Source organism: Panthera pardus, unplaced genomic scaffold, assembly GCF_024362965.1.
Source record: "Panthera pardus isolate Hobbes unplaced genomic scaffold, ASM2436296v1 HiC_scaffold_10, whole genome shotgun sequence".
Lineage (NCBI taxonomy): Eukaryota > Metazoa > Chordata > Mammalia > Carnivora > Felidae > Panthera > Panthera pardus.
The window spans coordinates 12,975,919-12,993,032 of NW_026526655.1; the positions used below are offsets into that span (position 1 = coordinate 12,975,919).

Below are 17,114 nucleotides of genomic sequence, written 5' to 3' on the forward strand. Positions count from 1 at the left end.
GCTGTTTTTTTCGGGGGGAAAAAACCCACGTGTGACATGCTTGTTCAGGTGCTCAAGAATTAATTTTTAGATGGATCAAAACAATCCATTGTAAGCACCCCTCACTTTGTTATAGGGACAGAGGAACTTCAGAGCTGAGACAACAGAGAAAATGTTTCTTCTTTGGATTTACAAGGCAAGTTATTTAGGGCAGCACATTTATCTTCATAATTCTGTTTCCTTTGGTTTAGGATGCTGATGCATTAGCTGACTTTGTAAGTCTGATCACACAAGCCCCAAGTTTAAAATCCATAAGCGACTTCCTGTCATCTTTAGATAAGACCTAAAGACCTAAAGATCAGGAATCACTCATATAGGCAGCTGGGCCTAGCCCTTGTCAGGCCCTCAGCTTCCTCTCACCATACCCTCATGCTCTCCCCCCTAATTCACCTGAGATCTCAGTTCCCATGTCTCCTGGATGCCGTGTAACACACTCAAGAAAAAGTGTGGCGTCATTTTCCTTGGTTGTTGGCTTTGGTTACAGATTAATTATATTCTTAACTTTTGTTATTAATGGCAATTTCTCCCACTGGCATATGTTCAATGCTTGATAGCTTTATATTGAAAGAAATTAGCTAAATAAATGAATGGATGAATAAATTAATGGATTTATGAGCCTGCAGGTGGAAATAGGGAAACCCAGTCTAATTAAACCATGGAAAGAGAGCTGTACTAAGGGTCAGGAACCTGAAAGATGTTTCTTTCTCTTTTTTTTTTAATGTTTATTTTTGAGGAAGAGAAGGAGACAGAGTATGAGCAGGGGAAGGGCAGAGAGAAGGAGACACAGAATCCAAAGCAGGCTCTGAGCTGTCAGAAGGGAGCTCAACTCATGAACTGTGAGATCATGACCTGAACTGAAGTCAGATGCTTAACCATCTGAGGCACCCAGGTGCCCCTGAAAGCCATCTTTTTATTTGAATCTGCTACATACCAATGGGCAATTTACTTGATTTCTCTTGAGCATCAGTTTGGTCACCTAAGTAATCAGATCACAACACCACGCCAGAGATGTATAGGTTTTTGTGAAGATCACATGAGATAGCACTTATAAAAGTATTGAAAAAGCTAACACATGGCAAATAAATATAAGGCATTATTTTAAATGGGTCACAGACGATCCATAAAAGTGATCAACTTAAATTCCATAATTTGGATTAAATATGATGTGCAATAATCTTAGAGTACACTTTGTAATTATATCAAGTTCTGTTTTCTTTAAACTTATATATTTCACTGTTAAATTGAACGCAGAGGACCTCCAATGCCATCAGAAAACAAAGTTATTCTTTTTTCCCCACAAACCAGTTCTAACCCGCGGTGGGGTAGTAGGCAGTTCTTTCTCGTCCTTTGGATAAAGCCTAGGCCAACTCCCAGAACTTTCCTTTTCATTTTGATAATTAATTTTGTCCCTATCACCTCACACCTGTCAGAGTGGCTAAAATTAACAACACAAGAAACAACAGGTGTTAGTGAGGATGTGGAGAAAGGGGAACCCTCTTGCACTCTTGGTGGGAATGCAAACTGGTGCAGCCACTGTGGAGAATAGTACAGAGGTTCCTCAAAAAGCCAAAAATAGTACTCTACAATCCAGCAATTGCGCTACTAGGTATTTGCCCAAAGGATACAAAAAATACAGATTTGAAGGGGTACATGCAGCATTATCAACAATAGCCAAACTACGGAGAGAACCAAAATGTCCACCGACTGGTGAATTGGTAAAGACGTGGTACACACACACACACACACACACACACACACACACACACAATTGAATATTACTCAGCCATCAAAAAGAATGAAATCTTGCCATTTGCAATGACATGGATGGAGCTAGAGTGTATTATGCTAAGTGACATAAGTCAGAGAAAGACAAATACCATATTATTTCACTCACATGTGGAATTTAAGAAACAAAACAGATGAGTATTTAGGAGGGAGGAAAAAAAAGAGAGGGAAAAAGCCATAAGAGACTCTTAAAGACTGAGAACAAACTGAGGGTTGATGGAGGGAGGTGGGTAGGGATGGGCTAGATGGGCGATGGGCATTAAAGAGGGCACTTGTGATGAGCCCTGGGTGTTATAAGGAATCACTGAATTCTACTCCCGAAACCAATATTGCACTATATGTTAACTAACTAAAATTTAAATAAAAACTTGAAAAGACAAAAAAAAATCAGTTTCTTCAAGTCAAAAAAAAAAGTCGTATTGGAGTAATAATTTAAATGTCTAGTGGTTTTTGTTTTTTTTTTACATTAATTACAATTTTGAACTTTGTTTCAAGGAGACATTCTCTCCTAGCCCATTTAGCCCTGTTCCTGGCACACAAGTAGACGACCTTTCTCTCTGCCTCATCTCCAGGCTGCCCCTCTGCCCCTAACTTGGTCCCCACCATATCTGCCTTCACAAGGGCCAAGAGAGGAGGGAGGGGTTGAGGAGAGGGGGTAGGGAAGGTCTTCTTCACTGACACCAGAGATGAAAGAAGAAGGGAACAACTCTCTTCTTGGGGTGCTTTCGAGTGTACCCTAAAGGCCTCCCTTGAATGGCCATCTCCCACCTGGCGATCTCCTTCTGGCTGCCCCCTGAACATCCTGTAGTACCCCTGGAGCCATGTCCTGCAGAGTCCTCGCCACTCCTGGCAATCACATGACCTAATCCAACCCCAGGGTTTCTCTCTCTGGCCTAATCTGGTCCATGGAAAACCCACTTTATGCACATTTTTAACCCACCATCAGTGGCTGGACAGTTATTTGCCCGGCAGCTTTCTGCTCTGCCTAGTTTCTCTAATACCTAGAGTCTAGTCTCTCAGCCTGCAACCATTTTCCTAGGCTAGAGATGAGAGTTCACTTAAGGACAACAAAATTCATTTTGATCGCTTCCTTTGCAAGTTATGCTCCTATGGTCTAGCTTTTTGCCTTGCTATGTGAGAGTAATTACCTTCTATCATTTTTAAATTACCTTTCCACAGGTGATACCCTGCTTATTTACATTCAATTCCGATAAAGGCACACTCTGGCTGTTTTAAAATGGTTAACTCACCCCACGTTCCCCTTTTCTGTTTGTTTCTCAAAGCCATCTGGCCAGCATCGGGAGAAGTACAAACCAAACTATTTCTCTGGTGATCACAAATTCTAGCGGGCCAAAGTCACAGTTTTCCACAGAGAAATAAAAGTGGGCTATTGGGGATCTGACTTGCATTTCCCTCCGAAGGCTCTCCAAATGAGAATTCTGTTATGTGTTTACTACTAGAATTAGGGAAGAGAGTGTTAAACGCTAGAGTGTGAAAATACTGAGCAGAACCTAGCAACGAGATCTGGCCAGTGTTCCCAGAGGAAATAACCATGAACCCAATTATAACTGAGAGGGAGAGCAGATGTGGAGAACTATGTTCTGGTGCCTAAGCCGACTGTACAGAATGACAGCCTGGAGGGTCGTAGACACTAAAGCCCACAGCTGCTGAGGGCTGCTGGGGAGCCAAGCAGGAAGTTAGTCAACATCCTGCAGAAAAGCCCAAATTACAGTGGAGGCCTGAAATCTACCAGATTGGTGTTTTGTTCCTGTTGCATGATCAAAATGAGAGAGAACTCGTGGTTCCTGTCAATACATAGCTCCTAGACAGTGACACCATGACAGTTAAAAGTTATGCTTTGAAACATGGGACGGCAAAGCAAAAGATAGGAGAGTGGGCTTTCACTTTTTACTTTGACTTTCTGTTTTTCTTTTTTTTTTATGTTTATTTATTTTTGAGAGAGAGAGAGAGAGAGAGCCCGCGCCTGAGTGGGAGAGGGGCAGAGAGGGAGCCCGAAGTGGGCTCCCGGCTCTGAGCCATCAGCACAGAGCCCAATGCAGGGCTTGAACTTGTGAACCATGAAATCATGAACTGAGCTGAAGTCGGAGGCTTCAGGCAAGTACCCCTGACTTTGGCACCCCTGACTTTGTTTTGCAATGAGCATGCTCTTCTAATCATCACAATAATGCATTTCCATTTGAGGGAAAACCAGCAAAGTTCAAACAGACTGTGACATCTTTGTCAGTTAACTATTTTCTGCTATACCCAAACTCAGTGGCTCAAAACAACACTCATTTGGTTCCGTTCCTGAGTCCACGAATCAGTTGAGTGGTTCTTCTGGTCCCAGCTGGGCTCAATAATGTGCCCGTGGTCAAGGAGGTATTTCTGCAATCTCATGTTGTGTTTTCTCACATGTTTGGGGGTTGGCTACATGAAGGCCGAAGACTCTTGGCTCTCCTCCATGTCTCCCCTTCTCCAAAAGGCTAGCTCCGGTTTGTTTACATGGTGGTGGCAGGGTTAGAAGAGAGCAAGAAGTATTCTTGAAGCTGAAGCTCAGAAATGAACCCACAGTCCCTTCCATTTCATTCAACTGGTCAACGGAAGACACGGGGCCAACCCAGATTCAAGGGGGTAAGAAACAGACCTTGCTTCCTGATGAGAAACTACAAAAGTGCATTGCGAGAGCACAGATACAAGGGAAGGAGAGTATTGGGACCATAACTGCATCCCAAATGCGCCAGATCATGTGAAGAAATGGAAGAAGGAGAAAAGGATATGGTTTGGGAATTATGTCACCATATTAAAAATGCTTAATACCAGTTGGGTTCTGAAAGTACATCTTTTTCAGACACACTTCAGTGAGTGAGCTGTAGGCACACTCTATCCCTTCTTACTTCCTAACTCGTATTTGTCATGCCAGTATCAAATTTAATCTCACTTTCTCTAGGAAGCCTGTCTGCATTACCAGAGAATAAATCATGTCACTGTCTTTAGTACTCCCCCCTCATAACATTTATAAGAAACTCTTATTTTAGGGGCGCCTGGGTGGCTCAGTTGGTTAAGCATCTCACATCAGCTTAGGTCATTATCTCACAGTTCGTGGGTTCAAGCCCCGCGTTGGGTTTTGTGCTGACAGCTCAGAGCGTGAAGCTTACTTCGGATTCTGTGTCTCCCTCTCTCTGCCCCTCCCCTACTTGTCTGCACACACTCTGTCTCATTCATTCTCTCAAAAAAAATAATAAAACTTAAAATAATAAAAAACTTAAAATAATAAAACAAAAAAAATAATAAAAAAAAAGAGAATGTTTTATTTTATTTCTGTCTTCCCTGTTAGACTATACCCTTTGGGAATGTGGGTCTGGTCTACCAGACCTTGCCTTGCACACTTTGCACCTCTGCACCTCGCCCCTGCAATGGTATAGGGTAGATGCTGAAGAAATATTTGTTAGAAAATAAATATAAAAGGAATGAATGAATGAATGAATGAATGAAAGTCAAGTCAGGTGTTTATTAAAAGATATGTTTACATTTGGAGATATCAATATTTTCTTGTGATTTGCACATCCTCGACAGCATGATTTTAAATCCCGTTCATTGCTACTAAGCAGAACAGAAACACTGCGAGAGATTAAGATTTTTATGATGATTCTGTATAATGCAGCAACCAAGTCTTAAAGCCTGCACCTGATCCTTTCCCCGAATTTTATAAATGTAGCCTCAGGGGAACCCGAAAATGGCTATGACACTGACCTAAAATCTTTGTTGGAAAATCCACAAACAAAAGCACGGACTGTCAGTGGTCCTGTAGCCAGTTACCTCATGTGTATCTAGAGAAAACCCTGTATCACACTTGCATTGAGCTCTGCTTTCCCAAGGAAACATTCAGTCTTGGTCCTAGAAAAAAAACCTGAAAGTTTTCAGATTTTTTAAGTAAAATTGAAGGGTAGCAGAATAAACTGTGGGCCTACTAGCTATTATAAGCCAGCTTTATACCAGGCATTTCTATGCGTTTTGAAAATTAATCCTTACAATGACCTACACAGTGAGATTTCCTTTATCTTTTCTATGAAGATAGGAAAACTGGGGCACAGCAGTGTAATGTAATTTCCTCAAGTCATTCCCACCAAAATATTAACTTATTAACATTGTTGCAAAGCATGGTTCACCTGAACTAAAAAAGAGAGAGAAGAAAACCATGTAGGTTTGGTATGTTTTGCCAGGAATTACTGTCATAAATACTATTCCACAGTTCCCAGTCCTGCTGCCCAGTTTGACACTGGTCAACTTCTCTCAGTTTGTGTACTTAGGACTCTTCTTGGATATAAAGGGCTGGATCATGAATGTTTTTGAGCTTTAGCTGCCAGGAGGTTTATTAGCAAAGTTTGCCAGTGATTCCAGCATCATCAGTAAAAAGGTTTTGGAATTTTCAAGAGGAAAGCATCTTTCTTAAAAATCAACTGGTAAAGGGGCTCCTGGGTGGCTCAGTTAGTCAAGTGTCAGACTCTTGGTTTCAGCTCCTGTCACGATCTCATGGTTCTTGAGTTCTAGCCTCATGAACAGTGTGGAGCCCGCTTGGGATTCTCTCTCTCCCTCTCTGCCCCCCCCCTCCCGCTCGTGTGTGCGCTTGTGCGTGTGCATGCTCACTGTCTCTCTCTCTCAAAATAGATAAATAAGCTTAAAAAATTCAACTGGTAAAAATTCGGTATTCAAAGACTACACTCTGGAATTCAATCATCATTCCCTTTGCTGAACCCTGGTTTTCTGTTGCTTGTATTAAATGGCTCCCATTCACCTAGATCTCCTTGGTGGATATCCAATCTTAGGCCTTTGGTTGACACCCTAACATCTTTGTAATCTTCCTATTCTTCAAAGACATGATTAGAATATGAATTAGAGTGGCTAATGTCTTAGAAACCAGAGTCTGGGGAATGGGTATGCTCAGTGGTCAGGTCGGAACTGGAGCTCTCACTGTCCCCAACAAAACAACCCAAGATCCCTCTGGCTGCACTTCTCTTGCTTCCGTCTCTGTTTAAATTTGTCTCAGCTCAAGGCCCAGCTCAAATGCCACCACTTATAGAAACTTTCTTGCATTGCCCCGTACCAGGGTTTCTCTGCGCTCTCTTGTAAAGATATCTGGAAAGGTATCTGGAGTCATAGTGATAACTAGTATTTACTTAATGTCTGTAGTGCTACAGACACCATACTAAGTGTGTTAACACATTATCTCACTTAATTCTCACCTTTAATTCTCAACAGCATCTCTGAGTTAGATACTATTACTGTCTATCCCTTATGATGAAGCTCAGTGAGATGATGGGATGTACCCCATGCTATCACTAATACAAAAAAAAAAAAACAAAGAAAAAACAGATTTAAAATTCAAATCCAGATCTACTGGATGGCCAAATCACAGTGCTCAACCACTATCTTATATTTTATGCATAAATTTTACTCTACAAATGTGGCGTGCGAGAATTGGCACATTTCTTTGTTTTCTTTCAATGAAACCAAACCTATGTGTGTTCTTGCTTCCCCGAACTTGTGTGCACAGGACTCTTCTTGGACGTGAAGGACTGACTCATGAATGGTGGTGGAAAATGTTTCCCTGCAATGGGTCACGAAAAGGCCCAGAACTGTTCTCTAGAGCAGAATCTACAAGATGGCTTTTTAAGTCTTCAGGCCATACTGGTCATCATGAGGGAGTCTCTTTTTCCCTTGAAGGGCAGAGTTCCTATTTGGGGATTTCGAACCATAAAGTATGAAGTCTGGCCTCACTGGAAACCTCATGTGAACTCTACCCACCTGTGGGGAACAAGCTTAGGAATTCCCTGAGCCTACACCGATGGGTTAATAAAGCATAAATAATTAGAAAGCCATAGGATGTACACATCCAAGTTTGGGTAAACAAGATTAGGTAAATAAAATAGGTAAACGGGGCAAAGTTCCCCAGTATAGGACAAAGGTCCAGTATAGGACAAGCGGGACAAAGGTCCCCAGTATAGGACAAAGGCACAGGAATAGGGAATCTCAAGATGAAAATATTCAAGATGAGGTAAACAAGATTAGGTATTCAGGGCAGAAATTCCTCCCCACCCCCAACTAAGTACAATAGCAGAAAGCAGCTTTCACAGGAAGGAAGGACCAAATTAGGTAAACAGGTAAATAGGGCTATGGACCTCAGTGGACAAAATTGCCCAGAGGTGAGCTCATTAGCAAAAGACAGGTGCCTTGTTGACCCTGAGGTAGCATGCTCTGTCTTTCTTGTCCGCTAGGCCAGTTTAGGTAAACAGATGTGGTGCCCCATGTCTGCTGAAAACAACCTTCGCCCAGCACCAGAATCTTGTTTTGTATTGACGCAAACCCCTAACACCACATATCTCCAAAACCCCCTTTTCCCCATGCCCGTGAGTTAATGTTCATGGTTTCATTGTTTCCTTGTGCACGTCCATCATGCTTATAAGTCTTCTGATCCTAATAAAAACGGAGCAAAGGCCCTTACTCGGGGCTCTTGCCTCCTCCCGGACATTAGCTTCTCTCACATTTTTAATCCTGCATCCTGCTTTCTTGCTGAACAAGAGAGAACTCCAGATCCGGACTCTATGACACCCACCTGTCCACCTGTCCCAGTCAGAGGCCAGGCCAGTGTTCCAGGATGTCGTGAAGGGATAAGCTGCTAGTCCTTACTATTCACAGAATGCCATACCTCAGTTCCTCTTCTTCTAAATTTATGAAATCCCCCCTCCCTTCTTGCTCATCAAAAGCCATGTGCCATTCTCTGATCCCCACTCAGACCCTCAGCACATCCTTCTCAGGGAGGTACAGCTTCTGAAAAATGAAAGCCAAGAGGGCAGGATGTCTACCGGCACCTGCTGCCTCTTCTATGACCCAACCTCTCTGCTTCAGGGTCAATTCTATGCCTCATGGAATGGTCACTGCTTGATTTACAAGCCAGAAAATGCAAACTGGCAGCTTTAGGTCTTACCCAGCCAGAAGAAGTGAATTATTCGATTCAATTTCTCCTGAAATTTGAGCCGTATTTAAAACTTGGGAGAGTCCACATAATAGCAATTAAATCTTGAAATCTGGGGTAAACGGTTCTCATGGTGAGCATCAGCTGGCATTGAATAGCTTCTGTCCCCTGGAGAGGCCCCTGTGCTTTCCAGGTCACCTGCATGTCCATCATTCAGTCCTGATGCTCATCAGTACGCAGTAGACTTTCTTTGCAATGGGGGAATATTTTTTTTTTCATGTCTAAGATTCTAGCCAATGTGGAAATATATAACTTATAAGAAAAAAACTTCAAGTTTCCGGAAGGATGGGGAAAATGCTTTGTGGGAGTCAGGAACATCCCCACGTATGGAATGTATAAGCAGAGCACGTCTGTTTTGAAGGAGGCACGTCTTCTCATTTACTTGCTAATGTTACAGCTGGTCCTCCTGGCACGTCAGTTTGCATCCCGTGGTGGATCTCCTCAAAATGGCAGAAACACACATCGTTGTACACATAGAAGCTGAGGTCTTCTTTCAACGTTTATTTATTTTTGAGGGGGAGAGACGGAATGCACGAGTGGGGGAGGAACAGAGAGAGCAGGAGACCCAGAGTCTGAAGCAGGCTCCAGGCTCTGAGCCATCAGCACAGAGCCTGACACGGGGCTCGAACCCACGAGCCGTGAGATCACGAGCTGAGCCAAAGTTGGATGCTTAACGGGCCGAGCCACCTAGGTGACCCTAGAAACTGAGGCCTTTTCAAGATTGTTCCATATAGAGTTGAGCCAAGGCCTTCTGTATTTACTTCCAAAACTGCTTCTTCAGTCAGTCTGGCTTGGCAGGGATAAGCCATGACAGGTGTGCCTGCACCTTCACTCAGCCTCTTTGCCCCATGTGGAAACTTCTCTCTACATCTCTACTCAATTAATAATAATTATCAGTATTTCAAAAAGACTTGATTAAAAATAATACCTGACATGATCTTGGTTTAAGACTCCACGTCTCCATTAAGCCCTCCATCATTTTTCAAGCCTGCCCTAGTTTTCTCTTCTTTGGATGATATTAATGTACAGTAAACAGTAGGTGACCATAAAAATACACTTAGTTATACTAATTAATTTATGTTCCATCATTTTGTGCCGTAAGGAAGCATAGCAAGATCTTTGAGTGGCAGAGACCGTGTTTCGTATAACCTGTGTGTGTGAATGTGTGTGCGTGTGTGTGTCTGCGTGTTAGTGCACATGCACCGGCACAGACATGATTATCTGTCCCGCAGAAACCATTACAGAGCTGGATACAAGCTGTTTAGAGACTATTTGTTGATTGATTCAGTGATTGAAATTTGAATTTTTGTGATCATATTCACTTGTATAACTTCCACTTTTTCCCGTTATTTTCATGAGCATTTGGGTCCCCATCCTCCACTGCCTTCAGGAATCACCCTCCGGGGAATCCCTGATTTACTAAACAGCAGTGACTTTAATAGAGTAACACAGCAACCAGTGGCAATGTTAATTAGAATTGAGATCTCCTGACACGTTCCTTTGCTTTATGTCGGTAATTCTTCCATTCCTCAAAAGAGTTGTTAAAAGCAACCATTCCAAGTGGCTAAACTACTTTCGGTAAAGCAATAGACTGTGACGGGTAGCAGTCCGTCCATGCGCGTGCGCGTGTGTGTGTGTGTGTGTGTGCTTGTGTGAAAGAGAGAGAGAGAGAAAACCAGAGGCAAGACAGTTGGCAGAGGTGGGTATTGATAGGTGGAACAGGTGAAGTATTCTTTCCTCTCTAGCGTTAGGTGTGGACCTGAGTATCTCTGTTGTTTAGGGAGAAAGATTATGGGTCGCAGTTCAGGTGTTTCTGGTAGAGGGATTCGTTTCTCAGTGGCCCAGTGGTGAGGAGAAAATAATGAAGAGGTAGTGTGACGAAAAGAGAAGAGTAAATACCAACTTCTGTTCCAAACAAAATGCTCCCTTCACTGGTTATTTGCCTATGATGGACAAAGCCCATCTCACTGTTCAAGTAATCGTAATGCTCTTTTGAGTGTTCATGGTGATAGTTTCTCTGGTACATAAGAAACCCTAACTAGCACTGACGTTGTTGTCTGTGGGACTCTACATTTGCTCCTGCATTTCACATTTATTTATTCATTAAGTTTTTATTTATTTATTTATTTATTTATTTATTTATTTATAGAGTGGGAGACACAGAGAGAGAGAGGGAGAGAGAGAGAGAGAGAGAGAGAGAGAGAGAGAATAAGTAGGGGAGGGGCAGAGAGAGGAGAGAGAGAGAATCCCAAGAAGGCTCTGTGCAGTCAGCAAGAGCCCAACTTAAGACTTGATCTCATGGACCATGAGATCATGACCGAGCTGAAAACAAGAGTTGGACAATTAACCGACTGAGCCCCCACCAGGCGCCCCTCACATTTCTTTTAACATAGGCACAAAAGCGTCTTTATCAAAATGTTCCAAAAATATTTTTTTTCCACCTTTATCTACTTCTTTCGTCACGTAAGATGGAGAGGGTGCGGGACTGAAGATATTTATGTCATTTCTTCCGATCAGCAGAAGGTTTGCTGCCCTACAAACAGAGCTGAAAGACCCAGGAAGGCAGATTTGAGATGTCAACAAGCAGAAGAGACGCTTCAGGAATTTGCAGTTGAAGAAAGTGAAAGTGTGTTATAAATCCTGTTTACACTCTAAATTTCTCGGAGGAGTCACGTCAAAGTGTCAAAAACATATCACAGTTGTACTCATTTTTATGCACCCTTCCGAAGGTTCAGTTAAAGTTTAATTGTGGACCATCTAATTGTTTCACCTCCATTTATAGCACAAATTCTTCTTCTTCTGCCCACACTTAAAAATGTTTGGTTGCCAAGGGTCCACACTCCTTTTCCTTGCTGTCTCCATGGCTTTTTCCTATAGTTTACAATCATCTGGTCTTAGGGTTCTAAGCACTCCAAACGTCTCTAACTTCAGTCTGTCATACTGCTAAGTCTCTTTAGCTCCAGACCTATAATTCCAAGTGTCTACTAGCTTCTTAACTAGATGTCCCAGAGCGCTTTCAACTTAGCATAGTCAGAAATGAAGTCCTGACTTCCCCACCTAAACTATGGTGCGCAACTCATATGGACAATTTCTATTTTAATAAACGGCCACGCAGTCACCACTTCCGGAAGCCTTGGAGTCATCATGAACCTTTCATGATGAAAATGGAATTGCATTATACCTATCTTAAAAATATTTGAGTACAAAATAGCTACGCATAATATTCAAACCCTGACCATGATGTGGCAGAGGCTGTCCATCGCTTATGTAATGCTGTTCTCCCCTTATCCCTGAGAACAGACTGTTGCTTTCATTTCTAAGAGATTTAAGAGAAAGAAGGGCCCTCTGTAAACTCATGGAGATCCCATTCCCCTTCACTGAGTGATGATGGGTCCAGAGGACATGTTTCCCAGTTTAGGCCAACCAGATGAAAGGGACTGTTTGCTGGGGCACGATGCCCAGAAATGTCAGCTCATGATCATGAAAAAATCGTCAAGGGTAGCAGAAGGGCAGAGTTAAAAAAAAAAAAAATAGAAAGTCCCTGTGTCCTCAATGATAACAGTGAACAGTTGGAAAATACCTGGAGCTGGCAGTGCAATGGGGGTTGGCAGAAGCCATTATTACTTAAGCCACGTAATTGGCATTTTGTTGCTGAAAGCATTTCTAGGTAATATACAAGGCCCTTCAGGATTCTTGCTCTCTGGAACCAACCAACTCTGTAGTTTCTTCTGTCAGTCTTCCCCCGCGTTTCACTCCAAACACACTCTGTTTCATCCTACAGCATTTTAGGTGTTCATCCAGACGGCCGACTTCTTCTCCAGCATCCTCCTGGTGAGCAGCTCTTGATGATTCAAGCTCTACTAGGTCAAATGTTACATCCTCAAGCTGTTATTATTTTACCCACTAAAATCCCCTGATTGTTCTTGCCCAAATCATACACTCCCAGGAGAAATGAATTGATTTCTCTTTTGTTTCATGCATTATTTGTATCTAACACATTATATTGTAATGGTTGTATTTGTCTGTCTTGCACTTGACTTTGAGCACCTAAATGCAAGGATGCCTTATTCATCACTGTGCTCTCAGACACTAGGACAGTGGCTGTCACGTAATAAACATTCAGGTAATGTTTTTGCTTTTAGACCTCTAGTCCCAGTAAGAGTACATATCATTCATGTTTTTTTTAAACAGAACTGGTATAAATTTAAATTTTTTTAACGTTTATTTATTTTTGAGACAGAGACAGAGCATGAGCGGGGGGTGGGGGGCAGAGAGAGAGGGAGAGGCTCAGAGCTGTCAGCACAGAGCCCGACGCGGGGCTCGAACTCACAGACTGTGAGATCATGACCTGAACCGAAGTCGGACGCTTAACCGACTGAGCCACCCAGGCACCCCTAGAACTGGTACAAATTTAAATAACTAAAAAATACTACTAATAAGCCTAAAATTAATCATAAGTCCCAACTGGATAGTGATGTCAACCTTCTTTGGGAGAGGTGTTGTTTTTTCTACAAAATCTAATTTGTTCCCTACATTTCTTTTCTTTTTGACAAAATACATGCATCTTCTCAAACACCTATAGCTATTTACACTCTACTCACAAAAATACATTTTTACTTTCTGCTAAATTCATTTGTTTCTTCCCCGAGATTTTTGTGGCTCCATCACCAACACTGTGAGTTACGTTTTAAGTCTGGGGAAGCTACTGCTCTGTCTCTGTCTGGGTCCTGTTCTAGAAACATCCCTTCCCAAATACAGAGGTCATTCATACTGTTCCAATTTTAACTTGTGCATGACTACTAGAGAGACCACAGGCTGAACACATGTCAATTGGTTTCCAGGATGAGTATCAGAGTTGAAAAGAACACTAAAGGATTGATCTTTTCTTCAGACCTCTAACATTCTTAACGGGTAGAAACCTGAAAACTACGGGAGGTCACTTGATTATTTGTGACTCCTACACCGACAGCTCTAGGTGAGTCCCTCATGAAGACTAATCACTTTAAAGCAAACATATGCTGCTTCTAAAAACTTGATGTTTAATAATATTTATCTATCAACAATTCAAAATTACACTGCAGATCTGAATTGCAGCTTGGGAAATTTAAAGGTGAATTCCATTAAGGTGTTCTAACTCGGTTGACTTAGATCTGGAAACTTAGTGGCATGCCCAAGGTCCAGCTACAGAGTTCAGCTCATCACTGCACATACTTCATGATCTAGACTGTCTCCACTGCCTTCAGATAGTTTTTGTTACCTATGAATCCTCACTTTCACTTTCTGTTGAATTCTTCCCAGTTGCCTAAGATCTATTTTGAAACAAAGGAGACATAAACTCTAAATCACTTAAACTTTATAAATTAAAACTGCTTTAGGGGCACCTGGTGGCTCAGTCGGTTGAGCATCTGACTCTCGATTTCAGCTCAGGTCATGATCTCAAGATCGCGAGATCGAGCCCCGCATCAGGCTCTGCAATGAGCATAGACCCTGCTTGAGATTCTCTCTCTCCCTCTCCCTCTGCCCCTCCTCCACTTGCTTGCTCTTTCTCTAAAAAACAAAACAGAACAAAACTGCTTTAGATGAGGCCTCTACATGCTTTTAAAGAAACGTAATACAAGATGTTTCAAGCTGTCAGAGCTGCCTCATTATACAGCTCCAAGAAGCGCTATTCACTTCTCTATGTCCCTGTGACTAATGCCCCCCCCCACCAACCGAGACAATATATTGTCTCAACCCTTTGTGTGAAGGGCTACTTATGCTGTCTCTATGGGTCGAGACAGTGATATCTGTGGTTATGGTTCTCTAAGCGACAGTTGTGTAAAAGTAGTTTCTGGAGAAACAAGGAATCACCGGGTGAGAGATCATGATCTTACCTGAGCTATGGTTTCCTGCTAACAAGGTGGGGCTTACGGAGCATCTTCCCAGTCTGCTGGTGACTACAGGCGGTCCTGGTGTTCCATCCCATTCCTGAGCTTTGATAGGCTCTCTGGAAGATGCCCCGTGATGCCCTCTCTCTTTGCTCTCCAGCTTTGGTAATGGCTCCGTGCTGTGACTTCGGACTTTCAGTTCCTCTGTCGATTCTGTGTGTTAACCAGAATTACATTCTGTTAAACATAAGTCAAATTCTTCCCATATTCTTTTAAAACATTAAAGAATGATTTTCTAATATGCTTTCAATCTATTTTTGTGAACTTGGAAATGTGTTGGAGATTACACCGTTTCAATATAATAGATGGAGATCACTGTGTGCAGGTTAATATCACTGGGAAATAGTTTTCTCATTGGAAGAGAGAACCTCAATGAATCGTGCGTCTCTTAGTAACTCTTGCATTCACTGTCAAGGAAACTTCTTTTTTTTTAATTTTTTTAATGCTTATTTATTTTTGAGAGAGAGAGAGAGCACGAGCAGAGGAGAGAGAGAGAGAGGAAGACACAGAATCCGAAGCAGGCTCCAGGCTCTGAGCTGTCAGCACAGAGCCGGACGTGGGGCTTGAACTCACAGACTGTGAGATCATGACCTGAGCCGAAGTTGGAGGCTTAACTGACTGAGCCACCCCGAGACCCCAGAAACTTCTTTTTTTTTAATGTTTATTTATTTACTTTTGAGAGGGGGGAGGGGCAGAGAGAGAGAGAGAGAGAGAGATCTCAAGCAATTTCAGCACTAACAGTGCAGAGCTTGATGCAGGCTTGATCCCATGAACTGTGAGATCATGACCTGAGCTGAAACCAAGAGTCAGATGCTTAACCGACTGAGCCTCCCAGGTTCCACTCAACTTCAAGGAAACTTCTTAAAGAGCATATTACACTCACTGTCTTTACTGTCATATCTTCCATTCATTCTGCTACCCCCTGTGAATTCCTGAATTCAGCCCACCGCTCTCGTAAAACTGCTTGTGCTAAGAGCTCCTATTCTAGTTGGCAAATTTAGAAAACACTTCTAAGACATTTGACAACTCCTTTATTACTCTCATTTATATCTTCGATTCTCTTGGCTTCCCGAATGGCCCATCTTCCTGGGTTGTGTTCTACACACAACACCATTTCCATGTCATTCATATGTTCTCTTCCTTCACCCATCCCTTATATGTTGTCCCCAAGATGCTAAGTTAGCTGCTATTCTTCTCATTCTATTAGATATACTCTTCCTGTGATTTTACCTTCCAGGATTGTTAGCGATTTTTAAATAGTTCACTACAATCCTGGATCGTTGCCCTGAGCTTGCTTGCTTGCTTGCTTGCTTTATTTATTTATCTGTTTATTTATTTATTTCTTATTTGAGAGAGAGAGAAAATGCATACACAGAGAGGAGGGGCAGAGGGAAAGGGAAAGAGAACCCCAAGCAGGCTTCATGCCCAGGGCAGACCGTAGCACTGGGCTGGATGATCCCAGGACTGTGAGATCATGACCTGAGCCGAAATCAAGAGTCAGACATTTAACCAACTGAGTCATCCAGGTGCCCCTCTCCTGAACTTTGCACCCCTTTATCCAACTGCCAGCTGGGTCTCTCTGGATGCCCCATGGGTATTACAAATTTAACATTTCAGATATTGGACTGACGCTATTTCTTACTAAGCCAGTAGTCCCTCCTGTCCTGTCCAGCCAACCACCCAAACTAGACCCTTGTCTCTCCCTTTCTTTAACTGCTACTCCCGAATCTATCAGTAGCATATTCTACCGGTTTTATTTATGAAAATCTTGCTTTCTCTTCTGCTGCCCTTTGTATCATATCTACCTCAATTACTTTGGTTCCAACTCTAATCATTACTGCTGCTTCTCTCTTAGTCTCCATCTATCCTTCCCTCTCCAAAGCATGAACTCCATATACTGCCCAAATGACCTGTTTAAAATGCAAATCGAACCAAGTGTATTTTATAGGGAATGGATATAATTGGCATTCTGGTACCCATGTACAGAAGTGTTCAAGAACACACGTAGCAAGGGGCACCTGGGTGGCTCGGTCGGTTAGGTGTCCCACTCTTGATTTCAGCTCAGGTCGTGATCTCAAGGTTGGTGGGTTTTAGCCCCGAATCCGGCTCTGTGCCGACAGCTCCCAGCCTGCCTGGGATTCTCTCTCTCTGCCCCTCTGCAGCTCACGCTAGCACACACGCACACACACGCTCTCTCAAAATAAATAAGCTTAAAAAAATAAACACACAGGTCGTAATATGAGCGACAACCGCTTGTTACTTTCAGAACAGTGTTGTTTCAGGGAATGGATGCCACAGCCCTTCTATAGTGCCTATAGAGAAGTGTTTAAAAC

The 17,114-nt window shown here is 42.6% G+C and overlaps 1 protein-coding gene across 1 annotated transcript in view; it reads right to left on the bottom strand.

Moving 5' to 3' along the window:
* The window catches only part of NYAP2 (neuronal tyrosine-phosphorylated phosphoinositide-3-kinase adaptor 2), a 264,307-nt gene that overhangs the window by 54,882 nt on the left and 192,311 nt on the right, over nucleotides 1–17,114 (bottom strand). Inside the window, 1 exon segment of the mRNA XM_019445749.2 lies at nucleotides 14,728–14,934. Within this exon segment, the coding sequence (XP_019301294.1) occupies nucleotides 14,728–14,934 (207 nt within the window).